Genomic DNA, 14,524 nt, shown 5'->3' on the forward strand with positions numbered 1-14,524 from the left:
TCCAAGTTATAAACTCGAAGGAATTAGAATGATGGGAGATTACAAACATAAGAGTCCAGTAAAAGTGGGGAGACATGTCGGGGGAGGGCGTGGGCCAATGGTTGAGGAAATTTTAGTCATAAGTTATGGGCAAAATTATGAAGCTGAAAATGTTGAGATGGATGGGAAAAGAAGGGCAAAAGAGGAGGTTGTGGTGTTTAACTGCTAGCTGTGTCCATTAACAAATCTTGGGGTCTAGTTCATGGCCTCTTTCTAATGGAATTACTCCCAAATCCAAACCATTCCATCGCAGCAGCAAAGGAAAGAACATGACGCCACGAATTGTACAGCAAATATGAAGATGGATGATTAAACCTTCAATTTCGGCCTGTACAGCTCAAGCTGTAGGCCTTGTTATTCTATTCTCCCCTCAATTGTTGCTGATTTTAGCATGTTTGATTACTTGTAACTGAATGCACTGCAGTGCCCTTGTTTTATAAATATTGCAACATGGATGTACTTTATTTGGGCGTTGTGAAGGTTGTGAGCATTTCTTGTCTTGACTTCTCGTATTTATTCAGAAAATTTGTTGTGGTTGTTAAGATCAGGGAATGATGTTGAAAGATTACCTCAAAATCCTTGGAGCTGTTAAAAGATGGAGAAGTTGGGCTGACATATTGCAATATCATGTAAGTCTCGACTAATAAAATTAATATTTACACCACTTTAGGATGCGTCGATCTGAATATAGTTCAATAGATAAGATAAATTGGTCCACTAAAGAACTAGCTTAAAAGGGGAAAAAAGAGGCTCAAAATGTACAAGGTGGCAGCTCATTATACACAGAATCGCGTTTTCAAACCCAGTGTCTTATCTGCAAAACAGTACCATGTGATTTGCAGGACTAATTTATTATACAAGGAGTGATGATCTGTGATTTCTGCTAATGGGTAGGTGAACATAAACCTCATGGACATCTTGTTTACACACTTCACCTCTGTCCCTGTCGATAGCATAGCACACATACACGGTTTCGATTACATTATCCAGTACGTGGATGAAGAATGCAAGTACCACGATCAAGAGCAGCCATGCTGCAACAGCCACAAGGTATGTATTGACCCCGAGATGGCCCACAACCTGTAAGATAGCACAGGCCTACAAATATACAATGTGAAGGGAATATGAGAACTAAGAGCAAAAGTAAACTAAATAATGTTCAGTTCAAGGTTGATCAGAATAAAAAGTTGAGCTTTTCTGCATCATAAAGAAAGAAAAATCTCTGACTTGCATATTAGTTAAACAAAAATATAGCCATTTTTCTGTCTACGTACCACAATTGCATAGATGGCTGAGAGGACAAAGGCAATTCCAACTAATAAACGCGAGGAGATTGTCTCCACGAAAACAGTTGAGAGCAGATTTCGTTTCAAGAGTTCATATGTCATTCTTGAAGATGAGCAGTAAGATTCACCAGTTATTGCTGCAAAAGTTATTGCAAATTTATTCAGATAATCAACAGCTGCCAGAAATGTATTTACGCAGCAACGTAAAATAAGGTTGAACATCCCGGGAATATCTTCTTGTCTTGCGCTATCGACCACAGCACGAACTACACGCACCACAAAGATTAGTAATCCAGATAAACATACAGTGCCAGCGGAGGGTCCAAATGCATTCCTGCACAATGGGGATTGACCGTCATAAGAATCAATAATCATAGATGATGTCATGATATTTCATCTGATAAAGAGGCATTTATTAATTTTTGGAAAAAATTGACACCACCTTCCTGAACCAAACCCTGTCTGATATGCAATGCTTCAGTACAAAATAAAGTGGCCCCCTCACATTAAAAAAAAAATACTAAACTCACAGTTTGAGCAGTCCACAATGACAACTGAAAAGAAAAGAAAATCAAAGACAGTGGGAATAAAATGAAATAAATCCCAATTGATATGAGGCATACTCATCTAGAAAAAGAAAAGGCAGGTGAGTGAGTTAATTAATACAACAAACTAGGGAGAAAGGTGACGACAAAAAGATGAGTATCTTAACCAAAGAAAAGACAGTTTCAAATTCCAAAAGGCGACAATGTTTGGCACCTTCAGCCTTGACTAAGGTTGAATCTATGATAACGACATATCATGCCATTCTTCTAATAATATTTTCAGTACTCTTCCATCCCCCTCTTTCCTGCATCATTTTGATATCAGAGCCAAATTTAGATCCAAATTCTAAATTTCTTTCCCTCTCCTTTCAGTTTCCCATGACTTTCTCCTAAATTAGCTCTATTGCTCCATATCTGTTCTATATCATACGTGATACCAGAGGCTATTGCCCTTTCTTTTGCCATTATGTGATAAGCTCTCACCACTCTCTATACACCTATCCACAAAGGAAGAGGACAAGGAGAATGGGCAGGACGGAGGCTGTTAGGGGCTGTTTACAGTGGAGTGCTGACAGTTATGTAATAGACTAGTTGAGCAGCTTAAAGAGTGGAGAGAATAAACGGTACTGTGGCGGTTGGGGACAGGAAAAATAGATTAGTAAAATATTTTCAACCATATGAATAGTGTTGAAACTTGGAAATTTCTTTCCCCATAAAACAAACTATTTCGAGCCAGAAAGGAAATTTGAACATATTGAGTGAAATTTGTCAGCCGTATTGATTGTCTCCATGATAGAGTCCAAGTTCCTTTTTAAAGCTTGCTCCTCAGGCCGGCAAGCCTTCTTTAATAGTAATTTACTGGTGAAGTTCCTGATGGATGAAGGGCCCAAACCAGTGTTGCATTGGTTAACAAGGAGAAAAAGAAAGAAAGGAAAAAAAATAAATTTAGTGGCTTTAATAAGATGGAAATACTCCCATGAAAATTGGAAAATTCATCCCATACCTCGATTAAAGAAACAACATTATATAAGAAGGATCCGTAAAGTTTAGAGCATGTTTTGTGGGGCCGTCAATTTGCTTAGGCAATTTAAGATGACTTAGAAACGTTTGGGATTTTGATATGAGTCTGATGGAGGTGATCTTCTTCCATCCTCTATTTTGAGATAGAGGGATTGCTCTTTGGCATGCAGCCGTTTTCAAGATCTTATGGAATGCACGGCTAAGGCTTGAGAGGAACATGAGGGTTTTTACTTTTTAGTGATGTGGGGGTCCCTTGGAGGAGGTTTGGACCCTGACTAGGTTCAATGCTTCTCTTTCGGTCTAACTTACTAAGAATTTGTTGATTGTCCTTTTATCTACTAGCTCTCATTAATTTGAACTGGAGCCATTTTTGTTCTCAGCTCCTTCTTTCAAGCTTTGCTTTCTTTTCTTCTTTTTTTTGTATTGCCCTTGTGCAATCTTGAAAGCTAGTTTTCTCATTAAAAAAAGGAATTACTAATAAATCTTATTTCACTAACAATAATAAAAGTAATTAACTTATTCGTAATGCAACTAAATTAAAAATCAAAATAATTTTATAAACTAATTATCTCTTTTATTTACTTCCTACACTCCTCAAAATCCTAAACAACAAGGCTTCACCTCAGTATTACCATATCCACTAAGACCCAGTTTCTTAATCCCCTGCACCTTTGGCTTGGACACTCATCTATTTTTGGAACTGCCTGACCATGAACTCTAGGCAATAAGAACTTCCCAAGTTGATTGAAGCACCACTACCTTCCCAAAACATATATGCCACTATGCTCACCAACCTTGGGAGTCGAGAAATCTCGATGGAATGCTTTTGTTGTGGAATATAGGAGTGTACAACCAGTGTCCGTTTTAGCACAAAACCGACGCCAACCACCGCCATTCGGTTTTGGCCAGTCAGAAACATTTCTTTTTTTGAGCTTTCGGTTATTAGGGTTGGCTTTTCGACTTCATCTATGCACCCCTAGTGGAATACTCCACCACGGAATCCTAATACCCCCAGCCCTCATCTCTTGATTAAAACCCAAAGTCACCTAATCTGTACTTCCTTGCTACTATAAACTTAAGCCAAAGTTCCACTGCTCCATCAGGAACCTCCCTACCCATTTCAGCAACAAGGCTTCATTTCTCTTTTTGAAACTCCTACACCCAAGCCTCTTTTTTCCAAAGATCCCCAAGATATGTCGGAATTATTCCATTTTGCAAGCTTCCTCAATATTCCTTTTTCCTCCCACAGTTATAAAAGTTCAACAACCTTCAGATTGTACCTTAAAGGTACTCCCAAATCGGTCCTTAGCCGTGAACTACAAGTGCACCCTTAGCACTAAGCAGTCTCATTAACCCTCTCTCTTCATCTAGATTGATTCCCAAGACTGAAGACTTAACAAGGTTTACTTTGATTCCTAGAGCAGTTCCATGGATCTTCAACACTAGATTGTTGATTTTATCATTGTCCTCAGAAAAAGCAATGCGTCACTAATGAATTAGAAACGAGCAAAGTGAATTCCTCTCTACCAACTCAAATGCCTTCCAACATCCAGCCAGAGCTCCTTGGTCAAGTCATCAACTCAGTATATCACAAATAATCACGAACAGAAAGGGGGAGATGGGATCCCTTTCCGTCAAGACCAATATCTATCCACTTGCCTCTCCATTGAGGAGGAAAGTTTAATTCTTGAAATGCAACCTTGCATTCAACTCATCCACCTTTGCCTGAATCCTTTCTTACTCAACCAACAACAATTCCAATTTATCAAATCATTTGCCAAGTTTTACGGAAGTATCTTCCTTGAGATTGAAGGTTCAACCCCACACCCACGTTTGTTCGTACTAAAAGAATTTAGGTCAAAGAATTTAGACCGATCAGTCTTATCTAACCCATATGAAATCATACGAATATGAACTCCGTCCTTATTGCAAATGAGAAAGTGGAGCATGGGAAGAGAATGATAAAAATCAATAAATCTCAAATAATTTGACCACACCCTGAGTGAGACTTGTGAATTTGATAGCAAAACGAATCTTACATTGGCAAATCAAGAAACTAAAAAGTCATGTGATTTAATGATTTACACTCTGGGTCAACAGAACAAAATTTAGCAGAAAACTAACCTTAAAGAGTTCCTAATGCTCCGGCTTGGAGTTTCGCCCTCTTCTTTCGAGAAATACCACTGCGATATGGTACCACTAATCACAAAAACTTGTCCTTCAACCATTACAGCAGCAGACCACAACATTGTAAGAATCGCCAATGCATAGTAAGCAGGTACCCATTTGTCTTGCTTCCAAACACAACTATACTCTCCACTTGATCCATGGTGATGGGGCAAAATTTTCCCATTCAACCTCGCAAACACCAAGAACAAAACGATTGGTACATAATAAATCAGTAGCCCCAGAGTCATACTCGGTGTGGCCACAAACAGACCCAGATTCATCGACAGTGCGTTCGAGGCAACCCCAATTATTCTAACCGTGAGCTCAATTCGGTGCCAATTAACGACAAATATCCACACGATTACGCCAATTACCAAGAATATGAATATGAGTACCAAAATCCTATAGACCATCGGGAAGTCGTTGCTACAAGTTGGGTTAACCGTGCAGGCCACGAACCAATAGACATTAATGAAGATAGGAAGGAGCACGAAGAGAGGAAGTAAGGTGTACACAATCTGTCTGGTGTAGTGCTTGAGCAAGAGAAGCAAAAGAAAGCAAATGGGTAAGCTCAAAATCAAAGTCGCAACAAGGGTCCAAATCAAGGATTGCAAAACAGAGGAAGAGGAAGAGGAGGAGGAGTAAAGGAAAACCCAATTGGGGGATGAAACAGAAAGTGGGTCTTGAACACAATTGGCAGCTTGGTAATCATAGTAATAAGAGGAGAGGTTAGGGTAATCGGTGTTCCTATTGAAGGTAGCGAAAATCCCAAAACCAAAGGACAACAAAACGAAGAGAATAAAGAGAACAAGAACAGGGATGTCCTTGAAAGGGCGGTGGGCATAGTTGTAGGAGATCTGGAGGTACTGAGAAGGGTCGGATTGGGGCGGGTCGTCGATTGAGGGATATGGGTAGAGAGAAGGAGGAGGGGGGTTGGAGAGGAGGGGCTGGGAAGGTGAAGAGGAGTCGAAGAAGCCAGTGGGTTTGTTGGGTTCTTCGGAGGAAGCCATGGGAGGAGAGGAATTGAAGTTAGAGAAGGAGAAGGTGAAGAAGAAGAAGGGGGTGAAGTTAAAACATGGTGGACTGTGGAGTGTGGACTGTGGTGGGGTTTACAAATTACACAAACTACAAATTACAATTACAGCAGAGGACGAGGATGAGGGTAAGAGGTGAAACTTGAAAGTCCACCGCACCGCGAGGGAACGTGAAACACGAGTGCTTTCAGAGGAGCCAAGAGGTGGAGGTTTCAGAATCAGTAGCGCCGCGGCGCTGAAGTTCTACTGGGAAGAGCTGCACATGGAATTGGAGATAGGATCAAGAGCTGGCTCCCACTGGTGACTGGACTCCGCCAATTGCAACTTGCAAGACACGTACCCTGCAATTTTTTTAATTTTAATTTTTACCACCAATTCATTGATTATATATAATATATATATATATAAATTCTAATTTATATTATATGTTTATCATGTTAATAATCTCCACAGGCCTTTATGTCTTGAATGCTCAGTAGAATTGCCAATCGCTCTCAAAGGATATATTTTCACTCGTATTAAAAAAAAATATTATAGATTTATGCCGTGTAAATCTTAATATTACTAAATTTAAAAGCAACCATACCTCGCTTACCTCTCTATTATTTTCCAGGTTAAAAAGCGTTGGTTCCTAAATTTTTAATTTTTGTATTTAATAAATCTTTATTGTTGTTGTCTGAATATGGAGCAATTAATTAAGATATTAATAAATTAGTTAACGTTAGCAGCTTATAAAATACGTTTAAAGACAAAATAGATTCAAATACATGACATTTTAGTCGAAGATACATGACTTGATCAATTGAGCAATGCTCAAGTTGGAAAAGGGAAGAAACTATTAATACCGACAAATTTACAATAATTGAGAATTATTCTATGTTTTATTTGTCTTAATAATTTTGTTGGAGAAGTTGATATAATTATACCTAATAAATTTCAGGGTATAGGTTTCTCAACTCTAAAATTGTATTGCTAATCTGAGTTTAGCTCAGCAGCAATTGACGCCTAGTTCTGACTAAGAGGTCATCAGTTTAAATCCCTCACCCCTACTAACTCTAAAAATGTATTGAACTTTTAATTTTATATTTATTGTCTAATAGAATCTTATACTTTTAATTTTGTGAATAACAGGTCCATAATTTTTTTAAAATGTCAAATAGGTCCAGGATTATTAGATACAAAATTGATAGTTCATGAACCTACTGGACAATAAATTAAAATTTGAGACGATTATTAGATTCAAAATAGAACATTTAGAAATTTATTAGATATGAGACTTAAACATTTAATTTAATCCAAATTTTAGAACTATGACATTTAATCTTTTGCAAAAAAATAAAAATAAAAAAAATAATAATATATACAGTTGAGGCTTCGAGGTCAAATTGAAGTAATGAAAGAAAAAAGGGTGTGATGGGATAGGAGCTTCATCACAAGTCAACAAATCAACAAAAGTAATTGAGACACGTTCATAGCATTATTTCAAAGATATAATTTTCCCTTTTTTTTTATTAATACCAAAAGTAAAATACATAAAGTCCACTCCTGAAAATGATTCAGAGCCAATTATTCAAAGGAATCCATTGGCGAATTTGATTAAATATTGAAGATTTATAAATTAATAATCAATCAATAATGATGACTTCAGCATAACTTGAAATGATCAAAGTCAAAAGGAATTAATTTGCATTTTGAAGCTTCATCATCTACAAAACCCTTTGGAGGAAGAGCTTTTTGGCAAAGCTGATACAAAGAGCTCTTTGTTCTTCCAGATATGGAGGTTGAAAAGAGGTTAATGGTTTTTACAATGTTAACTTTTAAAATTTTTGCTAGTTTTGACATTAACTTTGTGTATTCATTTTCAATGTACAGGTCAGAGGATGTTGTGACTATTGATGTTCGAGATGCCAGAGATATGTTACAGAAAGGTTATCTTTATTTAGATGTCAGGTTGAAGCTTCTTTTTGTTTCTGATTGTGTTTGTCAAAATGAGAAAAATAAGATAATGAAGCTGCCTACAATTTAAGCTATGGTTTTGGTTGTATTGTAGGTCAGTTGAAGAGTATAACAAGAGCCATGTTGAGAATGCACTTAACGTACCTTACATGTTCATCACCCCACAAGGTAGAATTTGTTGCTAGTCTCGTAGGTTTGATCCGGTAGAATCTGACTTTTGCTATTAAACAGGCCGAGTAAAGAATCCAGACTTTCTTGCCCAAGTTTCATCTGTATTGAAGAAGGAAGATCATCTGGTTGTGGTAATGAGAAACACTATTCTTTTGATCTTTATATCTCTGATGCAGTTTTCAAGAGTAAAACCAATGAAAATAGCAAAATCTATCTATCTATCTATGCAGGCCTGCAACAGCGGTGGTAGAGCACTACGTGCTTGTGTCGATCTTCTTAATGCAGTAAGATTCGAGATTAATGGAACTAACTTCTCAAAGTTTTCTAGAACTGCAAAAGAAATGGATCAGCATGGAGATTTATTGGGAAATTTCAGGGTTTCGAGCATGTGAGAAATATGGGAGGAGGCTACTCTGCTTGGGTTGACAGTGGATTTTCTGGTAACAAGCCACCTGAAGAGCTCAAAATAGCTTGCAAATTCCGAGGTTGAAATGCCCTTGGCCTTCGGATGAACATCCAAATTTGTCTTAGTTTGTGTTGTCTGCCTGTAAAAAAAACCATAAATTCTACATTTCCAGAAGTTGAGCACATCAAAATGTTGGGGTCACTCTTAAATTGCACACAACAAGGATTTATATTCGATATTAAAGCAGATATACTATTCCTCAAACAACAACAGAGAGGGGATGATTTCTGGGTAAATTCTCTACATTGCACTTTGTTTTATAGATTAAAGTAGTATTGCAATTGCTTCAGAGAAAATTCAAACTACAGCATCAGTAGACTACAAAAAAAACTTAAGCTTGATAAATCTTGGGTTGATGAATGCTACATACATCTGAGAGAGTCTAAACTAAACTTCTCTTTGGGTTCATCATGACTTCTATAATATTGTTTACATACAAGTAGACATTAGGGGAGTGTCAAAAAGAAACTTGAAACCCAAAAAATGAGAAACAAGAAAATTAATAAACGAAAATTTGCTGTTGTTAATAACAAACACTTTCATCTTTCCTCATCCCACTTGCTCTTGGGGATCTCTCCACTGTCAGCAATGGTAACCTTCTTTCTAGGTTTCCCATTATAGGTTCCAGCTCCTCCTTCAATTGCATATACATAATCCATCCCTTGGATAACCTTGCCAAAGACAACATGTTCACCATCTAGCCTGGAAAGAGTATACACATATGACAGCTGACATCATCAGGGCCAATGTCGAATTAACTAGGCGTCGTGATCTCAAATAATATTAATATTTCAAAACCATTCCTTGTCAATAAAATAGTAAAAGAGTTATATTCAGCACTCAATTCCAACAGGTAAGTATCATTAAATAATCTTCCAATGACCTTCAATTAATATTCCTTGCAAGGGGGAAGAAAACATTACCAGCTGGACTTAATGGTGGTTATGAAAAATTGTGAGCCATTGGAATCCGGTCCTGAGTTTACCATGGAGACAACACCTGTTACAAGACATCCATTCATAAGAACTGTTGCCATAAACTGGAAGATATGACACTTTTTAGTCAATAGACTAAGACTAAGTTAACAGCCATTTGAAAGCTCTGAGCTCAAGACCTGCATGTGAATGTTTTGTTCTGAAATTTTCATCAGCAAATGTACCACCATAGATAGATTCATATCCTCTTCCGTCACCGTAAAAAATATCACCACCTTGAATCATGAAACCAGAAATAATGCGATGGAAGGGCGTTCCCTTATAATGGAGTGCTTTTCCAGTAGTAGTTTTACCTTTCTCCCCTGAATTTCGAGCAAGTTTAGAAAATATAGGAAAAAGAATTAGGGAAAAACATTTAGTACACAAGATTCCTCATACCTGTGCACAGAGCCCTAAAATTTTCTGCACAAAAAAACACGAGTTACAACTTTAAATAAAATGTGATCATAATGTAATAGGATCATATTGCAAGTTCAAACTGGAAACTTCAGAATTCAATTGTAGAAAACAAACGATGAACAATCACACTGCAAAAAAGTTGGCAAATTTTACCATCTCTTAAACAGAAACTAATCAGAAGTAACTGAAAATATTGTCTTCTTTTTACTGGAGTGAACCAGAACGACAAGTGAAATAAGGAGCAGCAAGATAGGTTTCATTCACACTTCCAGGACTACTGTTGAGTCCTAAAGTAACTGAATACAAACATCCCTCCTTGGTAGCATGGCCCATGGCGAAAATTTCCCCCCTTCTTGTTGAAACTCTCTCCTTTTCCAATGTAATTTTAGAAGCTAAGAAGTAAAAACTTTGAATTTAAATTGCCCTTTTCCACATCAGGTGGAAGTCAAGCGGAGATCTAAGTCCACTGAGAAAACCCAGTTTTGTTGCAGGCATAAAAATCCTAACTCTTGCACATCAAACCACGTACATTGTTCACAGGTCATACGTGTCCATGAACAAACTTATACAAAATTAAACCTACTTCGAGATGCATAAAGGAGGCGTATAGCCTCCATCCATTAATGATATGGTGATGGAAGGACATACCTACAGTTTTCGGTACAACCTGGCCATATAATCCAATCACGATTCTACCTACAAAAAGAGAGAAGGAAAAGAAAGAGAGTCCTGTGAGATTTATAAGCAAATATGAAAAAATTTCATCAATATGCTAAAGCACACATGTTTTATTTCACAAATGATTTGAGTGGTCATGGCTCAAGTTCAAAAGAAGTTATACTTACAAGAAAAGAGATAACCTTACCATTTTAAACCTAGTAACAACGTAAAGTATAGGCACAAGAATTTTACCTAATCTCTGTTCTTCAATATCAACGTCCAAGTATACCCTGTGGGTAATTTCAGGATCTTCTTCTAGTTTCTCTTCCCTCTATAATTTACATGACAGATACATATACATTAGTTCACCACAAGGTAATGTTAAACATATTGTTGTTTGAAGTGAAGGGATGATTGCTCCATAAGTCAAATAAAAGACAAACATGCAGAGAAACAACATAAATTCCAGTTTTTAAGCATGCCATCACCCTTAAGCCAGCACATCCAACCAAACCGAAGCATGGAAACATCTTTCTTCTGTTTTTAACAACCATGTATCTTGTGACCAAAACAAGAGATTCGTGGGAAACTTCATTGACAGAAGCCAAAGAATGGATAAATTCTTTTATTCCACAAACTCTCCTACAGAAAGCCATAAATCCAATGAATACAATAGGTAAAACACATCAACAGAAAAGAGCTTTATGCGTTCATTAATTAGTTATCTCAAGACAGGAAAACTAAAACCAATTTGGATAAAAGAAAGCACTCTAAGAAAGATCCCCTTACCAACACTAACAAAACCCCCGAACTCAGGATTCACCAGAAAGGACACATACAGAGGCACTAAACGCACAATAGCAACATAGCTGCCAAGTTTGGTCCATTCAATTCGCACACAAAAGTTCGATAAATTAAAAATTTAATGAATTGGTTTTTTATTTATTGAAATTTATAGTATAGATAAACGACCGCGGGCCAAAGGACAAAACTCACCTTTCTTGAAAAATGGAAGGGAAGAAAAAGCCCCTTCATTAGAAGTTAGAAAGAGTCCTCTAAAGAAGGATGCCTGAACAAGTGGGATAATCCCCACAGCTCAACCACCATACCATATCATGTTCTAAAGGTCAATGTGTGCCATTATGCTTCCACAAAGTTGAAACTACCAAAAGCCCACGTAGAAGTAAACCAAGTTGTTGGACTTGGACAACGTAAAGTTCCATGATTGGACAAAATTGACACGGATCGTACAGAAACAAACCAGAGTTGGACAATGAAGAGCTTAATGGAAGCATAGTTTACACTTCCACCGACAAAACCAACCACGATGTATCATAAACAAGGGAGGTAGAAGTAATGCACAGTCAAGCGCCGTAACATGAATCCCAATATTCAGAACGAATCCGGGGGAACAGCAAATGATAAGCTAGCTACCACACGCAACAAACTCCAAGACACGATAGTGGCGGATAATAACATGTACCCATGAGCTCAAATTACATATTGGATACGACTACAGCCAAATATCTGTTACTTCCACGGATTCGCAATCGGATCCGAAATAGGGGGAGCAATAGAATTTCTGAAAAGGAGCTAAAACATACCTGTTTGGGAGTAAACAGCGCGAAAACGAGGAAAACAAGGAAGACGATGAAAAGGAGGAGGCATCGTGGCTGAAACAACACAGAGAATCCTCGAGGCATCTTTGTCGTGGCTCTCTCTTCAAAGTTGAAGCTTCAGTGGATCAGCAACAATTTTCCGCATACTGAGAACTCCATTTGGGGATCTCGATTCGCCCACTAGCAAGTTAATTGATCGAGAAAAGTACCAAATGCACTCAATAATCAATATGTCAGTCACCGTTGGAGCGGGAACTTGGCAGCAATTCGATCCAATTCGCGGCTCTGCGGGCGACAAAGATAGAACTCGAAGTCGACTCGACTCGGTGACTCCCCTTAATTTAATTTAATTTTAATTTAATTTCTCCCCCTTCGTAAATTACCATTTAACACTGCACCAAGCCACTAGTATAATATTAGGCTTCCTACAGTATTATCATGATCATTTCAATTTTGCAGGTATAAGCAATTTGTGAGCCCAATGTATGATAACATTTCTTACCCAATTCAATTTAAGAAATTTCACTATTAGATATTCTTAAGATTTTTTTCAGGTAAAATACGAAAAACACGTGGACACGTGTGTTCGAGGTCCATTCCAAGGACGAGGCTAATGCATTTTAAAGTTAAACTTAATCCGCTTCGATTCCGACCTGAAAAGCTCCTGATTAGTGTGAATCCACTACATTCGACATTGAAGGAAAGGAATAAAAGTTAAAATTTGAGAGTTGAGAGTCCCACTCTCAAACATACTATAAACATACTACGTAGTATATGTGGTGGTTTAACGTATATATTGAGGAAGTATTTAGTTTTCCTTTATAAAAATTAACATATTTATATCTTTTTAAAGAAAATTATAGATGTTTTTAATTATATATATAAATAATAAGTTGAAACATATAATATATAATAAGTAGACATTTTAAACAAAAAAAAATCACATGAGGGAATATTCAAATGCCAACCATGGGGCTTGGCCTCCTGCACCAACGTACAATTTTGTAAAGTTAAGTCAATTATCTAGTAATAATACTGAGTATTTAGAAGTTAAGTGGAATTCAAGACCTACGGTTGATTTGTTCCATTTAACTTAAGTTCAACCTGACACTAATTTGAACTAAATACTGACTTAATGTTCGGAATATATGCGATCGAGCACAACATCAGTGCAAGTTTCATTTGAATTATGGGAAAAGATTGGTTAATAATGTAAACTTGAACAATTATGCATAAACTTCCAAATATGATGATTTTTTTAGTTATTATAAAAAATGTGGGGATAGGATATCAAATCTCCGACTTGAGTAAGATGACTTGATGCTGAGCTAGACTCATATTGGTAACTTCCTGATATAATTGTTACCAAATAAAAGTGGGAGATTTAATTGAGTTCCGAATAAGATCAAGTCAGCTAAATTAAAATTGTTCCTTTTAAATGTCAATTTTTTGTTTTTTTCTTGTATTGGGTTGGATCAGATTTGGATTTGAGATTGGGCTTGTCAAAGGGGTTGAAAGCCCACGAATTGAAACACCAAAATCTACCAACTTACTAAGCAATTGGGTCTTTTTACTTTTGACACGTGACTACTTTTTATTTAGAAATACGTGATCTTTTTGGTGGAGCACGTGCTGTCCTCTTTTTTCTTTTTTTGAATACCACGTGCCGTGGGCGTCTTATTACTTTGTTGAACGTATACCTATACAGTATGCTAAATTAAAAAATATATATATATATATAACCCCTGAACTTTGTAATTTATTTATTTATTTTTAAAACTTTGTTATTTATTTAAAAATACTATTATCTTTTTCAAAAAAAACATTTTAAAAGATACAATTTGATCCAAGAATACAAATTTGACAGAGTAGAATTTGAAACGACGTGATAATTTTTAAAACAATAACTTTTTATATATTAATTGTCATATTTAATCCAAACAAACTTTCACATAAATTTCCATGTCTTCCAAATTCTATCCACGTCGACTTTTCTTTGAAATATTAATGGAGGTTTGCTCAAAAGCTATCTTTGAAACGTTTATAAAATGTCAACGATATTATTGAAACTTTTGAAATAATAAGAACACTTTTTAAACAAATGACAAAGTTTAGGTTTTTTTTTTTTTTTGGTAATTTGGCCTATTAAAGATTAGGAGCGCTTG

The 14,524-nt window shown here is 36.7% G+C and overlaps 3 protein-coding genes across 3 annotated transcripts; 1 reads left to right on the forward strand and 2 right to left on the reverse strand.

Annotated features, from left to right (window-relative positions):
* Positions 1-656: 656 nt before the first annotated feature.
* LOC111015476 (Plasma-membrane choline transporter family protein) lies at positions 657-6,407 on the reverse strand. The gene is made up of 3 exons (XM_022290510.2): positions 5,015-6,407; positions 1,314-1,659; positions 657-1,137 (listed from the first exon to the last, which is right to left on the reverse strand). The coding sequence occupies exons 1-3, from the start codon at positions 6,067-6,069 to the stop codon at positions 892-894; spliced, it is 1,647 nt and encodes a 548-aa protein (XP_022146202.1). The 5' UTR covers positions 6,070-6,407; the 3' UTR covers positions 657-891.
* Positions 6,408-7,749: 1,342 nt separating this feature from the next.
* On the forward strand, positions 7,750-8,882 carry LOC111015512 (Rhodanese/Cell cycle control phosphatase superfamily protein). The gene is made up of 6 exons (XM_022290565.2): positions 7,750-7,884; positions 7,966-8,043; positions 8,144-8,217; positions 8,281-8,351; positions 8,451-8,504; positions 8,597-8,882. Exons 1-6 carry the CDS (start codon positions 7,868-7,870, stop codon positions 8,708-8,710), a joined length of 408 nt encoding a protein of 135 aa, XP_022146257.1. The 5' UTR covers positions 7,750-7,867; the 3' UTR covers positions 8,711-8,882.
* A 118-nt stretch (positions 8,883-9,000) lies between these two features.
* On the reverse strand, positions 9,001-12,712 carry LOC111015513 (Cyclophilin-like peptidyl-prolyl cis-trans isomerase family protein). Its single transcript, XM_022290566.2, has 7 exons — positions 12,345-12,712; positions 10,993-11,071; positions 10,729-10,776; positions 10,060-10,083; positions 9,801-9,983; positions 9,610-9,685; positions 9,001-9,388 (listed from the first exon to the last, which is right to left on the reverse strand). The coding sequence occupies exons 1-7, from the start codon at positions 12,441-12,443 to the stop codon at positions 9,226-9,228; spliced, it is 672 nt and encodes a 223-aa protein (XP_022146258.1). The 5' UTR covers positions 12,444-12,712; the 3' UTR covers positions 9,001-9,225.
* Between the last annotated feature and the right edge of the window lie 1,812 nt (positions 12,713-14,524).

This window comes from Momordica charantia (assembly GCF_013281855.1).
Source record: "Momordica charantia cultivar OHB3-1 chromosome 2 unlocalized genomic scaffold, Mcharantia_2.0 BLBB01000002.1, whole genome shotgun sequence".
In the NCBI taxonomy this organism is placed as follows: Eukaryota; Viridiplantae; Streptophyta; class Magnoliopsida; order Cucurbitales; family Cucurbitaceae; genus Momordica; species Momordica charantia.

What these genes read in the sequence shown, in the direction of transcription:
- LOC111015476 (XM_022290510.2), bottom strand. Translation starts at nt 6,069, where the DNA reads ATGGCTTCCTCCGAAGAACCCAACAAACCCACTGGCTTCTTCGACTCC. An exon ending in AGCATTAGGAACTCTTTAAG is followed by an intron (nt 1,660 to 5,014) that starts GTTAGTTTTCTG and finishes CCCATTGTGCAG; the next exon opens with GAATGCATTTGGACCCTCCG. An exon ending in CAGCCATCTATGCAATTGTG is followed by an intron (nt 1,138 to 1,313) that starts GTACGTAGACAG and finishes GTATATTTGTAG; the next exon opens with GCCTGTGCTATCTTACAGGT.
- LOC111015513 (XM_022290566.2), bottom strand. Translation starts at nt 12,443, where the DNA reads ATGCCTCGAGGATTCTCTGTGTTGTTTCAGCCACGATGCCTCCTCCTT. An exon ending in TATTGAAGAACAGAGATTAG is followed by an intron (nt 10,777 to 10,992) that starts GTAAAATTCTTG and finishes CTCTTTTTGTAG; the next exon opens with GTAGAATCGTGATTGGATTA. An exon ending in GGTTGTACCGAAAACTGTAG is followed by an intron (nt 10,084 to 10,728) that starts GTATGTCCTTCC and finishes TTTTTTGTGCAG; the next exon opens with AAAATTTTAGGGCTCTGTGC.
- LOC111015512 (XM_022290565.2), top strand. An exon ending in CATGTTCATCACCCCACAAG is followed by an intron (nt 8,218 to 8,280) that starts GTAGAATTTGTT and finishes GCTATTAAACAG; the next exon opens with GCCGAGTAAAGAATCCAGAC. An exon ending in GTGTCGATCTTCTTAATGCA is followed by an intron (nt 8,505 to 8,596) that starts GTAAGATTCGAG and finishes GGGAAATTTCAG; the next exon opens with GGTTTCGAGCATGTGAGAAA.